The following is a 20,404-nucleotide window of genomic DNA, read 5'->3' as shown; positions in this document are numbered from 1 at the left end:
ACTGTCATGGCAAACAGAATCTAATTATTTTATTATATAGTCTTTCACAAGGTAAAGGAAATATCAAGAGCTGAGAACGCATGCAACCCATATTGTTGGCATCTTAGCACTTCTGATCATTACAAGCACTCACGGAAAGGCTATGTGGGGCTTTAAAGCTGAACTGTTTATTATCTGTTTCTCAGAGCCCTGGGGCTATCACTGCAAAGCACTGTGGTCCATTCTAAGCTCTGAATAGAGAAAAGGAAGAAATCATTAAATTATAATTTCCATGCACAATTGGTACAAGTATTTCCTACCAACAGGATTAATATGAAAGCAGATCCCAGAATAAAGCTGCTCAGCAGAGAGGATGGCAGTTTAGTGTCTTGTAAATTTGATTTCCCTGAAAGCCCTGACACACCATAATAGTGAAATCCTATTTACTGCAGCAAGCAGGACGGATAATGCTATTTAATACCTGGTGTGCTGTGTGCCATCCGCTCATAGCTTTGTACTCCGTGTTCTCATCTTACCTTAAGGTTAATACTTCTTGACAGCCTACATGGTAAATAGAGCCCCAAATTAAGTGCTGATCTCATGATTTGCAAATCTGTCCTCTAAAGTTAGGCACAGAAAAACTGGTCCCGGTTAAGGGGATAATTTTAGCGGGATGCACTTTTAACAGCTCACACCAGAAAAAAATGTAAGTCTCATATCCCTAAAGCCATATTAAAAAAGCATTTCAAGGTTACCCAAATCACACTTCCCATTAGGAAATTCAGAAAGGTTAACAGAAAGCCAGTGCATTTGGAGGACTTGCTGAATAATGAATTAAGGATAAGACCCCTAGATCCACTATACTGTATTGATTTTTTTCATTCCCCAGAGAACAAAACAGAAAAAAAAAAAATCCATCCTGCTTGCTACTTTTGAACTATCGGCAATAATCAACTTCCTTCAGGGATGGCAGGTAACGGTGCAAAGGGGTTCAGTCTTTGAACCTAAGTTATCAATGACTGCATCAATTATATTAACAAAAGGTATGGTGATACTGGGACTTATTAATTTTTCTATGTAACATCTAAGTGAATTTATTTAACCAACATTACTTGTAAAGGATAAAAAAACAAAAACTGAATGCAACTCAAGATAAATGCTACAAACCACTACACTATGGAAGTCTCTCTCGTTTATAACGGCATCACAATGAAAAGGGACACCGTTTCTGTGGCTGAAAATGTCCAAACTTCTGGACCGAAGAACCTTATCTGTTTCTGCAACTCACGGTAACTCAGAAAGCACAGGGAATCTGCCTTGATTTCAAGATGAATGAGGAAGCCAATATATCTCCAAGCATCAAAGGAATAATCTCTCTCTCGGCTGACGAAGGCAGACAGCATGACCTGCCGCAACATATCTACTACCACAGTTATGCTTTCAACTGTTATGCTAAATCTGCTGTATCACATTGCATGGCCAAAGAATACACAATAATTTTGTATCTATGAGCTACTCATATGACCAACAATCATTGACAACCATTAGAAAGCACTCAAGGGGGAAAATATCAGAGATTTTTTTAAAGCCCATAAATTGAGTTTATTAATTTATCTCCTTACCCCCTAAAAGCATTGTTTCTGTTTTAGTATCTCAGATGTCAGTGGTCTGTGAATCTATCCTTTTTTAATCCCCTGGAAAGGCTGACCCAGCTTCACTCAATTCAATATTTTTATAATGATAAATTTCACCTGGTAATAAAAATGCCTAATAATTTCTTCCCATGAAGGAGCACACTGGGCTGACAATAATCCGTTTTGTTGTCATTTCTCTCTACTACCATTGGTGGCATTATTTTACCCCCAAGCTATGCACAGAGAAATACAGAAACTAAGGTGTTAATTGACGAAGAAGTAGTCAATCTATCAGAAAAGCCAGTTAATCACACAGATGAGTTCACTACTTTATGATGCAAAAGAAGATATGCCACATACTCTAAGTAAAAGGTTTTCAAAACTTGCTTATTCAACGTAAGCAAGACCTTAGAATTTAATTAGCAACTCTCTCCACAGGTGACTAACTAGTAAAGTACTTTTCTTCTTAATGACAATTTGTTTTTCACCATTTTCTTTGCATTGCTCTTTTTTGCCCAGCTTGTACAATTCTCTCTCTTTAATTGTATGGGACTGACTGCAGTGTGTATGCAAATAGCTGCTGAAATTCAGAGGAGTCTGTAAACTGAAAGCAATACACAACCCGCTACTCAGCTAATATGAACATTGTAACTGTTTCTAACTAAGCTCTCTGATCTCCCTCAGCTCCTCAAGCCACCAGGGCTTTTATAGCTCTCTCCATGCTGTGCCAAACATGAACGCCAAGAGCAAAGTAGCCTGAGTAGAGCAAATCAATTCAAGTTCATAATTGAGAAGTTAAGACATGCAAGACACTAATCATCAAAGAACTCACATCTCCAAGATGTCCTGGGGAGAAAGGGATCCTTCATACAGGAAGACCCCTGGGAGAATCTGGACTCTGCCTTTCGACCACCTCCTTGGTGCTGCCTCTCGTTTCCCTCCCAGAGGGCTAACAGACTATTGGAAAACACAAATTTTCCTGAAGAACATGTGAGCCATCCAGACCTTAATGAGATAACCATTGAAAGAGTCTATCCAAAGTTAACAGGCAGTTTGTTATTCTATAATAGACACCTGTAACTAGAGATGGAATAAGATGACTCTCCTGTAGCGACACTATTCGTATGAACATATGAATGAATGAATGACTCAAAAACATTTTTAAAGTGCTTGAATGACTATGAATTTATCACTTCAAAGAAACACAACTAGGTATTAAAATAACTCAGGAGTATCACACTGTGGTTGCAAAGTAATGAGAGACCTTATTTACTCCCTTTTGGTTATATTTTCCCAGGAAGTACCAAATCCTAGGGATAAAAATTATGCATTTTGAATGTTTAATACCTTTAGGCTTTGAGGTAGCATTAATCACATTTTAACATCGGGACCTAAAAAATTGCATTAGAAGCCATAAAGAGTTAACTTATCAACCAAAGAGCTAACAAAACAATCAGCAGGGTTCAACTTCTTGAGTGCAGAACTTACAAATAGTAAAGATAATTCTGGATAGTTGCTAAAACCTTAGGTGCTAGACCTAGTTCAAATCCAGATCATGTTTTGGCTGCATATTCTTGGACAAGTTACTTGAACCCTTCATCGAAACAAGAGGGTGACAGCAGCGTAGGAATGTCTGTGCAAATGAAATGATCCAATCCACGCAAAGTGCATAGCACAATGTAAATGCTCAATAAACACTTATGAGCTACTATGATGATGACGGTGCTATAAAAAATACCGAGACATTCAAACAAACTTGATTTTGTCAAAAGATAGATATAAATTATTAGTTTAAATGACTAGTGAAGAAGATTCTACACATCCTGTGGATATTTAAAATCTGTACATATGGTGTAAGCTTAGTAAATCTAGGATTTATTCACTGAACTCCTATATGAGTTGTAAAAAACACAGAAATAAGAAAATGACCTTTGCCCTCAAGGAGTTTATAAGATAAACACAGGTTAACTAATCACATTTATCATATATGTGACATCATAAAGAAGTATCTAAAGCAGATGGAGAATTCTCTGAGGAACTGAAGAAATCCTCTTAAAAACATTACAGAACCTTCTCTTTGAAAGCTGCCCTGGGCTTCCTCTCATCAAATACCAATCAGGAATTCATATTCTCTGGTCTATTATATCAACTATCAGGAATCCTCAAGTCTGTCAGTTAGCCACACATGTAATTCAACCCCTCTACTATTCTTAAAATATAAAAGTTTACTTCACATCCAGGTCAACGTTGTTTGATAAAGCTGACAACATTTACAATCAAATAAGGACTTGAAAAACTTTTCAAATGGCTTTGACCTTCTTTCTCAGTAAAGAGTTTCTACTTCAGCATACTGATCGTAAGGAGGATGTAACTGGTGTCCACTTAAATTACATTTATTACTCCTCACAAATCAGTGAAAGGGGAAAATTAGCTTAGATTCTTGGTGAACTAGCCAATATAAATACCTGGGAGGAGAAAGTTCCATTCATATATGGGAATTATCTAACTGATAAACAGCTTACTGAAATAGAGCCCAGAGGCAAAGCAGACAGTATTATTGAGCCGCATATACTTCACAAGCTCAGAGGGCTCAGGTTCATGGTCTCCAAAGAAATTTGCAACAAGTGAATGAAAATTAATAGAACAAGTAGTAAGAGTATGAGTTATCAAAAAGTGATAATGCATATAATTATTGTGTTTGTTAATCTAGCTGATGGGCAGGTGGTAAGATTAGCTTAGAGATCACTCTTGGAACAATTCTGGAAGACTCACTGACATCCCCTCTCCATTAATGATACGCCACCTGGGATCTAGTTTCTACATTCAATATTCCATTTGGTTAAAATAGAAAAATATATGCACTTATATCCACTTTTAAAACATGGGCAACTAGAATTTTATAGTAAGATGATTCTCCAAGTTATCATAATAGTACAATCATTATTTTTTCTTACATAATGCACTACTAAGTTCAGGACTTTTACATCCTGTAACATAAGTGTAGGTAGAATTCCTAACAGAAGTGGTTGGACATTGTACTTTTCACCATGATCACAATACAAGAGAAAATCTTTTTACAATCTGTCGCATTAGGCCTAGAAAATGCTTCATCATTGGAGAGCTAAATGTCTCTCAGATGTTCCTGGATAAAATCCAGTTGAACAAAATTCAGCATAGGTGCTTTAGGAATGGCAATGAAAAACAAATAGGATTTTTAGAAATGGGAAGAAGACACCAGAAGTTGAATACTACTGAAGTAATTTCATGACGATAAGTTTCTTGTACACAATGAAAATTAAGCAGATAATCTTTAATGGCAATAGTTCCTATCTGTTAAGTTCTTTCCAGTTTTCAAGAAGCTTTCAAATGCACTATCGCATCTGGTCCCAATAAATCACAAAGGTGAGCAAGGAACAGCGTATTGTCCCAGGCTTACAGATGAAGAACCAGAGACTATAAGGGATAATATGAGTTTTCCAGATGACAGCACCATGTCTTCTGACTCCTAACCCAGTATTCTTTCTGCCACATGTTATTAAATATGCAATTATTAAGAATTAACTTATTAATAGTATCATTCCACCTCAGGATTCCTCCAAGCTCACTGGGGCTTTTCAGCTTTCAGTTAAAAGCCCTAAATAACTATTTTCTGGCCTTATCTTATAGAAAAGGAAAAAACTACACATTTTTCCTATATAAGAAGACACTAACCACAATGATTTGGTGTCATCATACCATATCCATCTACCATCCAGCCACTTCATTTCCTCCACTGCTAGTACCGTGGCCCAAACCAGCACCATCCCTTTCCTGAATTCCTGCCATTATTTCTTACTAAGTCTCTGTTCCTTCAGTTCCTGCCCAAGACAGCAGCCAAAATGCTCTTCCACACAAACCCTCCAGCTTTTCCAAACACACCAAGAACACCCCTGGCTTCATGGCTTTGGCACTGGCTTCATTACTACAGACCTCCTCCCAAAGACATCCTATTAGATAGGCCCTCCGTGTCAATCCAACCCTATACCTACATGCCTAGACCCTGGGACTCCTTTTAACCTGCTTTATTGTTTTCCGTATTATCACAACCTGCCATTCAATAAATACACTGGGCTTTAGTCAAATATAAGCTCCATGAGGGCAGAAGTTTAGTTCATTTTCTTCACTGGTATATATCTCTGGCACTAAACCAGGGCCTGACATATATTAGCTTAAGTAGATATCTGTTGAATGAATGTGGAAATGGTCCCTACATTCAAGAACCACCCAGTTCAGGGACAGATGGGTGAACACAGTCAACAGAGAAATAACTGTATTAAATGGGGCTTAATAGTGTATTTTTTATTTTATTCACTCTCTTACATAAACAAATCAGGTTCTCAATCAGACAGAAGAGAGAACTTTGTAAACTCATGCTCTATTTATGAAATTATCCTGGACAAACCTGCTTTGTTAAACAGGGACACTGATTAGGTGCTCCAACTCCTATTCTTAAACCTACTATCTCCTTCTGTTTCAGCCTCCGTTCATCTTTTGCATCTCTGTCCAATTCTTGCGCCACAGGGACTAGAGGTACTGCCTCAACCCCTCTTCCTAACTCTTGTCTCTAAGTCCTACTACTCAGCTCCTGTCTGCCACTCTTGAAGGAGACATTCATTTCTTAGCTACAAATGAAGTGTAACCACATTTTCACAAAAGCACCCTTTAAAACACTACCATTTCTAAAAGCATATTCACATTTAGGCAATGTGGTTTCTAAACATTTAAGGGAAAATAAAATATCTGGGGGAATTTCTGAATGGTAAAATGATGAAGGAATCAATAGCACAACCACACCGAAAACTACCAAAGAAGAAATGGCACTCCCTTCAAGAACAACCTACCTGCTTTGCTTCTTTCCCTCCTGGTCACATTTTTAACTAGAAAAGCAGGTACAGACCTAATTTATTGATTTTTAAATACATATATGGGAAAGCTGCAGATGCGGTAACAGAAGAGAATCAACAAAAAGAAATAGTCGTACCCTCTCCTCCAGTCTAGCCAGCTGCTCTTTGTAGAATGTGTCCTGCTTCTTTATCATTCGATCTTTCTCTTCCAGCTGTTTAGCCTAAAAAAAGAAATGAAGAATACACATCAAGAAAAGTAGCAACAGCAAAGCAAAAGTCAAATATAAGTCACATTAGAAGTAAGTATACACAGCTAAAGAGTTTTGCAATCTATTAGGCTTCTGCCACAGAAAAACATTAATATGATGATGATTGCTGTATTTAAATGCAAAAAATGAGTCTACATTGTATTTTTTTTTTACTCTGACAGCTGTGTCCTACTTTGTCCAAATGTATCAGAATAAAGCCCAGTTTTATTTAACTTCTCTTTTGAAGAGTGATTTCAAGGATTAATATTTTGCACAATAAAACTTTGATTTTATTCTGGGCATAAACACGTGACTAATCAACCTTTCTTGAACAACCACAAAATGCCCATATAACATTTTGTACATAAACCTCATGCTTGAGAACCTTATAAATACATGTATTGGTTTATTTCTTTTTTTATGAAATAATTGTCTTTGGAGGGAGGACAAAAACTACTGTAAATGTGTATTTGAATAATTAAAAATTAATAACAAAATAATGAAAGTAATTTTAAAATTTAGTTATTCCACTTCTAATTTACAAGATTTAAAAAAAGATTTTTTGATACTTCAAAAAATGATTAAAATGTTTACTTATGGATGTTTTCCAAGATTCGTTTTAAAAATGCATTTTTCAAACTTTTGTTTCTATCTTGACCCTTATGTTTAAGTGACCTTAATTTTTGAGGAAACAGACCTCCCTATATTATCCCAAATTAGAAAAGTTTTTAACACATTTTTTGTTCAGTGAATGTGAATACACACCTGACTGGGAATATTAAGAAATTAAGCAAGTATATATTTTGGCATGCCTCTCCTTGTGCCATGCGCCTTATTTGTTTGCAAGGATCATGTGTCACTTGGCTCAACATGTGTAAGAGTGACTTCCACTATCTGCTTAGTTTAACTGAACCCAATTTTGCAAATTTTAGATTATTTTACTACTTACTTTGACCTCAATGTCCTGCAGCATGTTAAAAACAAACAACCAGTTATTTAATAATATAAAAGCATTTTTCCCCTAATGTTAGAAATAAATCAGATGGATAATATCTATGTAAAATGCAAACCAAGGACGGCAACAGGTAAAAAATACAAGGACTTGTTTAACTTGAAACACATTTAAATGTCACTGTGCTGTTACAGTTTGAATAGAAGATTTCAATGAAAATTTCATGCTGCTCGGTGGCATATGAGTAAATAAAAAATGCAATATTAAAATTAGATTAAAAATTCAGATGTAAGTATGTAATCTATGGCTCCTTGGTACAACATAGTAAAAACCTGACTAGTCTGTCAGGAATATAAAAGAAAAAGTAAATGGAGAGAATTTTTAACAAAGCTAAGTATGAAAAATATATGTATTACTGTATGAACTAAAGAGAAAAGACCGTTCTAAATTTAACACACCACCCTAAAATATAAATAAAGGAAATAGAAAAGCATGGATTTATGAGACCCTCCATAAAATAAAAATCATTAAACAAGATGAATATTCAAATGACATCAAGAAGAAAAGAAATTCCAACATATAACTATGAGAATTAATGTTACTACCACAAAGGGCCCTAAAAAATTAGTTCCCTTTATATCCCCAACCCCCCAAAAATCCAAAGGAAAAAAACACAAATGACATACTCTTGGTAATTCACACACTAAAAAACAAACACGTGGAGAAAAGCCCAACCCCAAAGAAATCAAAGAGTAAAAATTAAAATAATGAAGTACAACTATTTATCAATTTGACAAAAATATAAAATAATAATATTGGCAAGGATACAGGAAAACAGACTCTTCTATATACACTGCTACAGAATGTAAATTAGTGTAACCACTTCTTACATCAATTTGACAAAATGTAATGTCTTCAATATATATATGTATAAATTCACTGAGATCTAAACACTATTTTTATGACTGTTCTTAAGTAATTATGGTAAATTTCAAAGATGTTCACGATGGGGTTGTTTACAGAACTGCAAAGAAATAAAAACAATTTAATGGTTAAATTAAAATATACTCAAAACATACTAAGTAAAATAAGAAAAAGACTAAAAAGGAAGAACAGTATGATCTCTTTTTTTGTAGGAAAGGGGGAAAAAAACCCAGAAGGGTATTCAACAAAATGTCAATACAAGTTACAGCAGGGTGGTAGGTTTATGGATGGTTTCTGGTTATTTTTGCTTCTTCACATTTTCCAAATTAAAAATAAACATACTTTGTAGATAAGGGATACAGGAGGGAATTTTTTTAGTGAGGAATCTAGTCTACTTGATTATGGTGGTGGTTACACAATTGCATACATTTGCTAAAACTTATAGAACTGTGTATCATAAAAATGAATTACATAAATGTTTTAAAGTTAGTACATGTTAAGCACAGTACTTAAATTTACGAAGATAACATACAAATATATGGATATGCATGTATATATCTCTACTCTTGTTAATCTGTTATGACTTGGCCGATTTTATTTCTAGGCATTTAAACCTAGAAAAATTAAAGCACACAGATTTATATTTAAGAAAATGCAGCCAGCTTTATTTAAAGTGACAAAACAAGTGGGAACGAAAATTTTGTATAACAGGATATTGATTATAAAAGTTCAGCTGCAATCTTACTACGCAGATGGACAGTGACTGTGAAGGGGTATGTTGGGGGGACTTGGTGAAGGGGGGAACCTAGTAAACATAATGTTCTTTCTGTAATTATAGATTAATGATACCAAAATAAAAAAAATTAAAAAAAAGTTCAGCTGTAATGATCAAATATTGAGAGCCACTAAAAAATGTCAAAATAGAGTAATTTTTTTAAACTCAAAATATTATGTGATGGGGAAAAAGGTCATAAATTAGCATGCACAGTAAGTTCCTAATTTTGTTTAAGAAGTAGGGGGAGAACTTGGGGGATGGACAGGGTAAGTTTAGTGCCTGGTTATATAGAAATGGAAAAAAGTGTAAAATATGCTAAGATGCTAACAGAAGATATGCTTGGTGGAATATTTTTCTTATTTGGACTGTTCCCTGCTTTTCATATTTTCTATAATGAGGAATTATTCGATAATCAGAACAATATTTTTTAGACATGAATATATATATGTATCCTTGACTATGAGGTGGAAACATAATATGGTACAGAAACTAGAAGAGCAAGCTATTAATTGTATTAACAACCCAAAATTTTTGTTTCAACAACTAGAAGTTATTTAAAACATGGAAATTATTTTACCTACTAAATTCTTAACGTATAAGCACTTGATTCTCTTTCAGTGTATGACATTTCCCACCTTGGTTCTTAAAACATTTGCACTAAATATTTCTTTTGTTTCCAAGTAGTATAGTGAAATTTTTTTTAATTCAAAGAAAACATAGAAGATATTCTATTATGGCTGCTCAGAAAACATTAAGAGAATTCAATACCACCGGTATACTGCTGGAGCCTACTGAGGACCGCACCAACCGGTAAGTTTGGTGAGCTGATTACCACCTAAATAAAGGAGATAAGAGAAATATCCTCATTCACTTTTCTAAGATGTAATCCTTGAAAAATCTTAAAGCAACGTGCCAAAAGTTCAGATATGCACACTGAAGAGGAACTACCTCCAAAGATCTGAAAACACCAGACTATGTCTAACATCCACAAATCTTTCCTTAGACAACCAACAGAATCAATAGTTTGAGACTCACCGGGGAGAATAACAGAGCAAGAAACAGGGCCACAACACTTTAATGGCACATTGCTTTCAAACAGTTAATGTGATGCTGGGAGGGAAAGTCACACAATATGAATCCTGAAACTTAAATAAGCCTGGAATACATTGACTAAGCTAATAGCTGCCAAGGATGGAGAGTCACACTCAACTTAAGAAAAAGCAGTCAGCCAAATGCAAGGAAATAAAACTTCTATATATAACTCTAACAGGTAAGAGAAACACTGTAAACAAATAAAAACAATGAAAAAGTAAAAAACATTATTTATTTTCATATTAGAATCATTTCTTAGAAAAAAAATGAAAACAAAAAATATCCCCCCCTTCTCCTGTTTGCTATTCCTCCGAACTACAAAAAGTAAACTGATTAGTTTTCACATCCTGTTAAGATTTGAGATAACACAACTGGGTTTTAAAACATAGCAGAAAGAGCTTAAGTGGCTCACTATGAAAAACTAGAGCTTCCCATATGCAAGAGAAACAAAGAAAATAAGGAAATCAAATTTCCTTTAAAAAAACCCAACACATAAACATTTTGATGTTTTAACTCAGTGTTGGTAGCCAGATTCAAAATGAGGTATGCATATATTTATTTCCTTAAAGATTTGTCCCTTTTAAGAAAGAACTTGAAGGTACTTACAGATACAATAAAGTCAACAGAAGAAAAAACTGGGCTTATGGATATGACATGCTATGCTAGTAGGAACATCATCTGCCCGCACATGTTCCTAGGTAATCTTCATAGTGAAAACTTTTGGGCATAATAGCTCAGCCCTCTAGGGTCTGGTTGCTCCTGGGGACTGATGTATGGTATAAGATCAATGGCCTTAGGAACCCAGGGACATCACAATCACTTAGCTCAGAGGTAGTACTGTTACTTCATGTACTAAATATAAGGAATGTTAAGGAAAGATTCTGTGCTATGGGAAAGTTCATACGTTTTAAATGACAAAGTTCCTTGAAATGTCAGTATTCAATTTTAAAAGCTCAAGGTAGAAAACAAAACAGGTACCTGCTCCATTTTCCATGGGATATTGTGAAGCTAGAGATTACTAGCATTGAGAAAAGGCAAGAACTGTAAATCAATCTAAATATGAAATACCCATGACTACATATCCTATCATTCTAAATCAGTGATATGGGCAATCTGTGGGAGGCAAAATCAGTCAGCATCTATCTATCTTACCACTCATGTAAGGAAGAAGGAACAGAGAAAAGAGCTTTATTCCTGTCAGAACTACATATAAGGCACAATATATAGGAACCTAACAAAATTATATGCTGACATAAAACAAAGAGAACTGAAATATCCAAGGGACCTGAACCATAAACTTGTATGGTAATATTACATTTAGAGGCCATGGAACATGATCACTGTGAATATCAATTAGCCATAACAAACTAATTAAAGTAGCCATGTATTCAATTAACTGAATACTAGACTTATGTTATAAATGAGAAATTATAGAGGGTCCACTGAGCCTTTATATCAAGTGGCATTAATAAACAAAGAATTATTTTCTGAACCGTGCCAGAAGGCAACTTTCAAAAAGATAATTCATCTAGGTGAGCTTAAATAATGCCTAACCTATTACCAACTTCTGCAAGCCTTTCTATGACAACTTCGAGGCACAAGCAAACCCCAGCTTGAATGCAAGGTCTGCTTATGGCCACCAGCACAGTAACGCCTCACGTAAGTCAAATACAGACCAAGAGAGGAAAAACAAAGACATTCTTCCAATAGACTTGTTCATTGTAAACCTAGAACTCACACCCTTGCTCTCAGTCAAGTTCATTTGTTCCTGTTTGTTTCATCTTATGAAGAAGTGCTTCAAGAACCCTGGCCTACATTTGAGTTCTTTCATGCTGGATAACATACTGCAAACAGCCCACTGACTATGTCCTCTGCAAATTTGGGGCATATCCACTTATTCTCTTGAAAAAAGAAAGCAGGGTCAGAAAAGTGGTTTTGGAATTAAAAAGTAAAGCCAACAATGAATGAAGAAAGGAGGTTGTTAGGTACATAAATTTAGAACAGAAACAACCTAGTGGTGCTTTGCTTTAAATTTTCCCAGAACTTACTCTCATAGCATTTGTGTAGAACACGGTGTTCAATGAATGAAGCGAAGTTAAGTGCTAGATAAAGTCAGAAACAATTTTACAAGCTTTTACATACAGTTTTCAAGTGGGGAAAAGGTTTTTTCATCAGACATTTACTTCTCTAGTCTTCTAGTTTAACTCACAACTTATTATCACTATGACATATTAGGAAATTCAGTTGGCGGGTAGTCAGGAGACCTGGATGCCCAATGTAGGCCTACTAAATTCCATGTGAACATGCGCTGACTCACCCAAGTGTCCACCCTTGATCCCAAACCCCTCCTGAATGTTACTTCCTTCACATAGCTTTGGCCAAGTCACTCCACTGATGCTGGTCCCACTTCTGTATCTAATAAAACTTTTTAACATGTCTCCTATGGCACCTGTTACTGACTCTGCCTTGCATTATACATGTTTGCTTACCCACCATCCCTCTCCTTAAGTTTAAACTCTCTGAGACAGGGAAAGAGATTTATTCTACTCTGAGCCTTTCACTCAGCCTATGTCAGTACCTTCCACAAAGGAAACACTCAGGACATGGTGGCCAAAATGAAATAAAGTGCATTGAAGGGAAGAACTTGTAGGAAATAAGTAGACACAGCTGGGAAACAAATCTGTCATAACATCTTTGATTTACTTCAAAATGCTATAGCATGAACAAGGTGATATTGTGTGTCCATGTTACTTAGGCTAAGCTCTGAAGGTGCCACCAGCATGCTACTCAGGAACAGTGCAACGCAGGAGTGCACGGCAAGCATTCTTCCTGCAAGCTCAAATAGTAGACAGAGGTGGCACCCACAAGGGCTTCATTCACCCATTTTTTATTATTAACGTTGGTGTGCTAGTTAGCACTGTTAGGACTGCTGGAAATGAGTTTTTATTAGTGAAAATGGTTCATTAGCTAGCACGATAACAGTTAGATATAGATTCTTATTGGTAAAATGAAAACTACCAAAAAGCTTTAAGGGTTAGCTTGTACATATATTAAAGGTTCTTTAACATCTTCTGTGAGAACATGAGAGGCTAGGAGAACGAGGCCCACAGCTTTAACTTTAGGGATGGTGCCTCAGGCTTGCTTGCTCAACAGTCCTGCATCCAGCCACTGCTTTAGGACAGAGACTATTCTCATTTTGAGCTAGATCACTCTTTGTTGTGGAGAGCTGTCCTGAGCATTGTAGAACATCTAGCAGCACACCTGGCCTCTAGAACACCAACAGCCCCATCCTTCCCCCAGCACTGTGACAACCAAAAATACTTCCAGACATTGCCAGCACTGCTCTCAGTTGAAAATCACCGGTTTTAGAGGATTGTTGATTATCTGAGGCCAACTATAAGCAGCCTGATCTGCCTCGGGTGACCCTTTCCTGCAAAGAAAACACTTAAAAAGCAGACAACTGGGCTTTACAGATCGACATATCTGAACCATCGTGTACCTGCTTGCTAGTAAACTTTTGTGCAGGATGTGTCTGTTTGTATTGTATTGGGCTGGAGACTTGCTAGCATTGTAACTGGTAGTAGGATTACACTGCAAAGATATAATGTATATAAGCGACAAGAGTGGCTCACAATCCGGTAAGGAAAATGAATCAAATTCCAGTGAGAGAGGAAATTAGAAATTTTAATTTCAACTAAGTAGGTAAAGCATAAAACAGGTACATAAGCTCTCTTCTCTACAGATCCCTGTAAAAACAGAATCAATGCCCATGTAATATACAAGGTTTTGAATCAATGCAAACTGATATTCAGTTTAGGCAGAACTGATGTTCAGTTGACATGAACTGGTACTGATTGTTTAACATTTGTTCTGCTTGGGCAGTGACAATGCCAGACCTGTTGGGAAGTGTTTTATATACCATTCCTGAGAACAGGCATACTGTGATTCCATTATGATTTACAAGTTTCATGTTACAAAGCAACATGATATTTCAACATGAAAGGTGCAGAAACATACCACCTCATCAGTTTACTGTCATATATTCTGGGCTCCTCTCTCAACATCCATTTAAAAAGAGAATACCCATCATGATACCCATCATGATACCTAGCACACAAGAAGCATTTAATAAATGCTGAATCGAAACTAAAATAGCTGTTTGGGTTTCAAAGTGCCCAAAGCAGCAGCTTTATCCTCTAATGACACTAGCTTCAGCTCCTTCATGTTTCTGAAAGACACATGTGAATGTAAACATGCATCAAGTGCAAAGAAATGAATGTGTTGAATCAAAGACAACAAATAAATAGAGAACAAAGTTCCAGAAGACCAAACACTATAAAATAAATGAGGACTCTGTGTCACAGAATCATTTGTAAGCTCAGAAACCGTAAGGATAAAAATTATAATTGAAAGAGAAAAATGTGGTAAAAAGGGCCATATTCAATAAAACTGCTGTGTAATTACATGGACTTATAGCAGGAAGGGGCTTTTATTATCAAATTCAGCTGCAGAATAGATTGATGTGATAAACCAGTGAATGTTACCATTATATGTAAAAGCAGAGCAGGCTTAACTCTAGACCACAGCTGACGATACGGTACAAAGTGGACAGGTGCACTGGCATTTGGATTGTGTAACTTATGGTGCAATTACAGTATAAAATGTTTCTAACATCTTATTCCATACTGTGGAGAATCATGCTTCTATTTCCCAGCCCTTATACTCTTGTTTTACTATGGGGATCAGATGTCTCAGCTCTCTAACCTGGAGATGCTGGTTAGACTGAACTGTCCGTGCCAAGGTATCTAGGGTCACTGACCTGACAGATTAACTGAACAACATGGAGACAATTACCACACAACTTCTGAATTCCTTTTTTTTTTGTATTAACTTGTATTTGTTCAATTTAAATTTAGATTCAATCTTCACACTATTAGAACGAATTGGCCAGAGTCAATCTCTTCTTTTAGAATCTATTTCAGAGCTAGAAAAAACATCCAGAGACCACCCAGCTCATGCTGCAGGAAGTAAGTGAGGTTCCAGTTTCCTTGTTGGCTGAAGGAATTCTTTAAGGTCAGGAGAGAGTTGGTTCTCAGACTCCTGCCTCTTGACAGCAGTACACATCCCAGACTCCCTGACCTTCTTTCTTTTCTTGTTGGATGAGTTTAAGGGAAGACAATGTAAACGTGGCTAATAAAAAATTTGTAATTTTCAGCACTATTCAACATAAAGAGATTTTTAAACATTTCCTATAATAGTTAATATGGAATATTCTAAGAAGGTCTTCAAAACCACACTCACAGCATGTCAGTTTAGGTCCTCTGGGATGCAGGTGCTAAGAGAGAATCACAAGTACAAGGGCTTTATCAGAGGGAAGGACAGAGGAGGGGAGGAGCAGGAGAAGGCAGAGAGCTTCTGACTGTGCTGCAGATCTGACCCCTGCGATGGGCAACAAGGATAGAAGGAGCAGCAGTGCAGTCCTGGGAAAACCTGACCAGACCCATGGAGGGTGCCCCAGAGCAAAGATGGTCCAGTAGAGGAACCTGCGTCAAGCCGACCGGTCCTGCTCTAGAACCGTGGGCGTTGTCAGCCGGAGAGTCGGGCCTGGGAGCCAGCACTGAGGACCCCAGAACTCTCCCTCCCAGCAGGTTCTCTCAGAGAGAGCCTGGGTGACAGTGAGCTGAAGGGCATGTTCCCACTGCTGCCACAACATCCGATTTGCTAATTAACACAAAACAAATGACACAATAAACCTGAGCAGGTCTTAAGCTTCAGCTTCCAGTTCAAACAGAATGAACTCCAGCAAACAAGAATGAAGTTACATCTGTTTGTATATATGGTTTCTCTTTATAACTGCTCCACCTGTATAGGCCAGGCTGAATAAATCCAACTGGACCTATAGAATATAATTTGACACAGAAATTTCATGTAGCTGAAAAAGCAACAAAGCAGTCATCATATAATTAAAGCTTTAATTCCAGTTTGGCTGCTAATTCGTGATCTGGGTAAGTTACTTAACCTTCTCTTCTTTATAAAATTAAGGGGATGGGCTAATATCTAAAATCCCTCTAATAGTCACAATTTATGCATTAGAGTTACCACAACATTCCATCTATTATTCATTTTGAATCTACTCAGCTAGGCCAGAGGAAATTGAATAAATGCGTATGTTCTGCTGCCAAATTGCCAGGATGCTACAAGCACACATTAAACAACATTTGGACATGACCATGTGTACGCATGACACCTGGTTGCCAGAGGCAGATTCTGCTGCCGTGCAGTGTTTGCAACTACTGGAGAGGTGATAGGGCCTTCGCTTGCTCGCTGTCTCTTAGCAATATTCGCTGGGCTGCTTTCTGAACCTAACGGCACCTGGCAGATTCAAACAGGTAAGATTAAGGTGAAATGGGCCACTTTCTAAAACAAGTTCAACTCATAGCTGCTAACCAAATCACATTAGCTCTCATTTGCTACTGAAAAATGACTGAGTTCAGAAACAATTAGGCATCCTCATCTCATTTATGGTGCTTTAAAGAGGCTAGTACGGTGGAATTATATCATACACATTTAGCTTATGCAAATCCAACTACTCAGGTTGAAGAGGGGAGAAAGAAAAATTTAAGTGGTGTGCAGGGTTCCACCAACTCCATGAGAAAGCCTGGGACAGCTCTGCTCTCAACCTGCCTCATTTCCTGCGAGAGAGGGAACATCTCTTCCCAGTGAATGGAATTATGGTGGTGCAAGATACGAGGTTTTCATTCACAAGTTCTTGAATGAAAGTCAATGTTTCATCTAGTGTTCAACTAACTTAGAAACCTTCTGACCCAATAATGAAAGAAAAACAGCAATGCTGTACTCTTAAGAATAAATTTGAACAAAAGAAATCTTTGCCTCATATGTGGATTATTTTTTAGTTTTATTGAGGTATAGTTAAATAGAATTCAAATGCTGATTTTAAAACTAAATGCTTAAGTAAGATACGATTCTACTGTATTCTAAGAAAAACTAAAATTAGAAAAGTATTCAAAGGATAAAAAGTATTTTTTAAAAACTCCTCAGCAATGACTACTGGTAATGAAAATCTGAAGAAGCATCTGATTCTTCAGGACATCCCATTTTTCCTCCAAACCTGATAGTGAGGGGATTTTTAAAAATACTTAGCCCCCAGCTTACCTGACCAAGGAAATGAGGTTACAAGAAGAGACAATGGGACTATCTTGTGATAAACTCAAGCTTGAACAAAGCAAGAAGGGGCAGAAGACTTAGAAAGGAGGAATGCAAAGAAGAGAATGCACCCGAATCCCAACTCATCCAGATGGAAAGCAGCAGTGTACACAAGACACGATGTAAATAAGTCACTTCAGTTCCTAGATCAAGTTGGTGGAAGAGGGACAGGAAGATGGCCACCACCCGCCAATCAGAGGTGCCACACTGCATCAGACTGCTTTCTGACTCATTGCTTAAGCCTGGAAAGCTTAGACTTGGCTTAGTTCTCATCCCTGTTTGTACGCTGGTGTGGAAGGACATAATGAAGCGGAGAACTCTGAAATCTCAAACTCCAGAATCCCCTGACACACTGAAGAATACATTTCACCAGAGGTTTGCTGACAAGAAACTCAAGAATGGATGTAACCAAAATGTCCTTACAATTCTTAATATCCTTTATCACTTTTAAAGACGAAGTACTATATAATCTCATTAGAAAGTCTCACCACATAGCAATGAAAAGTAAACAGTACAGTTTGACACCCACTTTTTCTTTTTCTTTTTTTAAAGCTAGGAAAAAATTGCAGAGAAGAGACTTGCCTGAAATCCACAGCTGGAAGAGCTGTCTTGTGAAAACAGAATTTCCAACTTTTCTGACTAGAGCTCACCAGACAGACCCTTCCCTATGTTTGGACCCAAGAATAAAAAGCAACCTTGTGATTTTGACTTTGTTTTGCCTGCTGGGATGTCAGAATATTAACTATCTGACATGATATCCTCTCTGCTCTATGGTTATGGTATCATTTTAACTATATATTATCTTTCTGGATTAAAAATGATCCTCCTATGAGCATAATTTTCTTTCATCCATCATTTGATCTGATGCTAGAAAGCTACTAGCAACTGTTCAGACTAGGGAGCTAAATGATCAGATTCCAGCCCAGAGGAAAGTGACCCTCACCCTTAAGCCTCTTAAAAGAACTGCAAACATAATGCACGTAAAATGGTAACAAACCTTGAGTGACATTTGATGCCATACTTATCATCTATGAAAAATATCCAGACAAAAGAAGAGAGACTCATATACATTTGAAGCAGGAATATACCTTTAAAATCAAGGTCTCCAGATGTTAAAGATCTAATTCTGCTCTCATAACATCATAAAGCAAGTTAGTCATGAGTTAAAAATAGAACACAGGTTATCCTGACTCACATTTTAAAGCTGACATACTAAACAGTATATTGGATATTCTTAAATATCTCTCTATGAATAAGAAAAAAGGAATCCCAAAATAAAATTTCTTATTATCCAAACATAACATCACCAGTAACCCCACCCCAACCCAACCCACCCCTGGCCTATGCATGTGGTGCATTAAAAAGCATTCATTTGCATAGGTGATCATCCACAGAGCTTCTAAGATGCAATTCCTTTCCAGGAGCATTTACAATCTGAGATGAGAGCTGCAAAAATTACCAAAGACATTATAGATCACATATCAAAAGAGCTACATGAAAATATATTCACTGAATGTAACAGATATATATGTTAAGCATAAATACCAAAATGTGTAACTCATTTAGTATGGTCAAAGAAATATTGCTGAAAGCTCTAGCTTGGTCTTTAAAAAATTTACAATATTAGCCAGCTATTCTATTTTTTTAAATGTTGAGTGCTTTGTGATCCGCGCCATTTGTCACCTTCCACAGAATATTCTAGGCTACAGTAAAGAATTAGTGCTTTTTTCAAATTGAACTAAAAAGACAGCCTTTTTGCTTTGAAAAATGGCTACCACCTGCTATTAATCTGAAACTGAAAACAAGCAGTGTAACGACATTTAGCAAGTTAACACCCCCCCTCCACTACTTTTCTGAATGAAGAGAATAAGTGACATTTCATAATCTTCTCAAGAATTAAAAAACAGTTCTAAGAAATCGGCTTATATTTTACTAATAATAAACTGCAAATGACATATGATTATTAAAACCAGACACTGTGCCCCTGCAGGGTGACAATCCTGGTTTAAGTGCTGAAGGAATTCCCTCAAGTCCCCTATCTTTTTCCTTCATTCTTTTTGTCTCATGTCAGATGAACACAAGCAGTGATGACATGATCAAGGAAGAGCTGCCAACTGGCTGAATATTTGTAAAGGGATGGCTTAGCTGGTCTTTGCAACAGGCTATCTTTGGTCCTCCTGGAGCTTTATGTTACCAGAGCTGGCCAACATCCTCAAGAAATGGAATGCAACATACAACTGTTAACTTATCTATTCTCCAAAATGCTCCTGGGACACTTTGGAGAACTTCCAATTTGGTTGGTAGACCTCCACCAACTAAATTCAGTTCTAACTAAGCATATAGCATGATCTAAACAAGCTACACAATTAATGACAATCTGCAAATGACTCTGGGGCACTCTGAATATGTTTCTTCCCACCCAGAAGAAATAAACCAAACCTTATATACATGATAGCATGTTAAATTAAATTCTAAAATAATTTACCCATCTGAAGAACAAAATAAACAGTGTATTTACTCATTTATTCAATTGGCACTCAATGAAAGCTCTTTATGAAGATCCTCCAACACTGCCCCAAATGTGGTAGAACACAATGAAAAACTAGCCAATTGCATTTCGTTCAATGACCAAAAATTACAATCCTAAAGCTCCAGTTTACATACAGAGTTTTAAACTAGCAACAATCCACTCC

General features: G+C 36.7%; 1 protein-coding gene across 3 annotated transcripts in view; it reads right to left on the bottom strand.

Annotated features, from left to right (window-relative positions):
* CHCHD3 (coiled-coil-helix-coiled-coil-helix domain containing 3) overlaps positions 1-20,404 on the bottom strand; it is a 279,592-nt gene that overhangs the window by 95,599 nt on the left and 163,589 nt on the right. For 2 of the 3 annotated variants that reach the window (XM_037019634.2, XM_037019632.2), the window contains exons 5-6: positions 7,694-7,708; positions 6,634-6,717 (exon numbers count right to left, since the gene is read on the bottom strand). In XM_037019634.2, the coding sequence (XP_036875529.2) occupies positions 6,634-6,717; positions 7,694-7,708 (99 nt within the window). The remainder of the gene's footprint in view (positions 1-6,633; positions 6,718-7,693; positions 7,709-20,404) is intronic. The other variant, XM_037019633.2, reaches the window with a different exon arrangement.

The sequence above is a fragment of the Manis javanica genome, chromosome 6 (genome assembly GCF_040802235.1).
Source record: "Manis javanica isolate MJ-LG chromosome 6, MJ_LKY, whole genome shotgun sequence".
In the NCBI taxonomy this organism is placed as follows: domain Eukaryota; kingdom Metazoa; phylum Chordata; class Mammalia; order Pholidota; family Manidae; genus Manis; species Manis javanica.
This window is presented reverse-complemented; position numbering and strand designations above follow the sequence as displayed.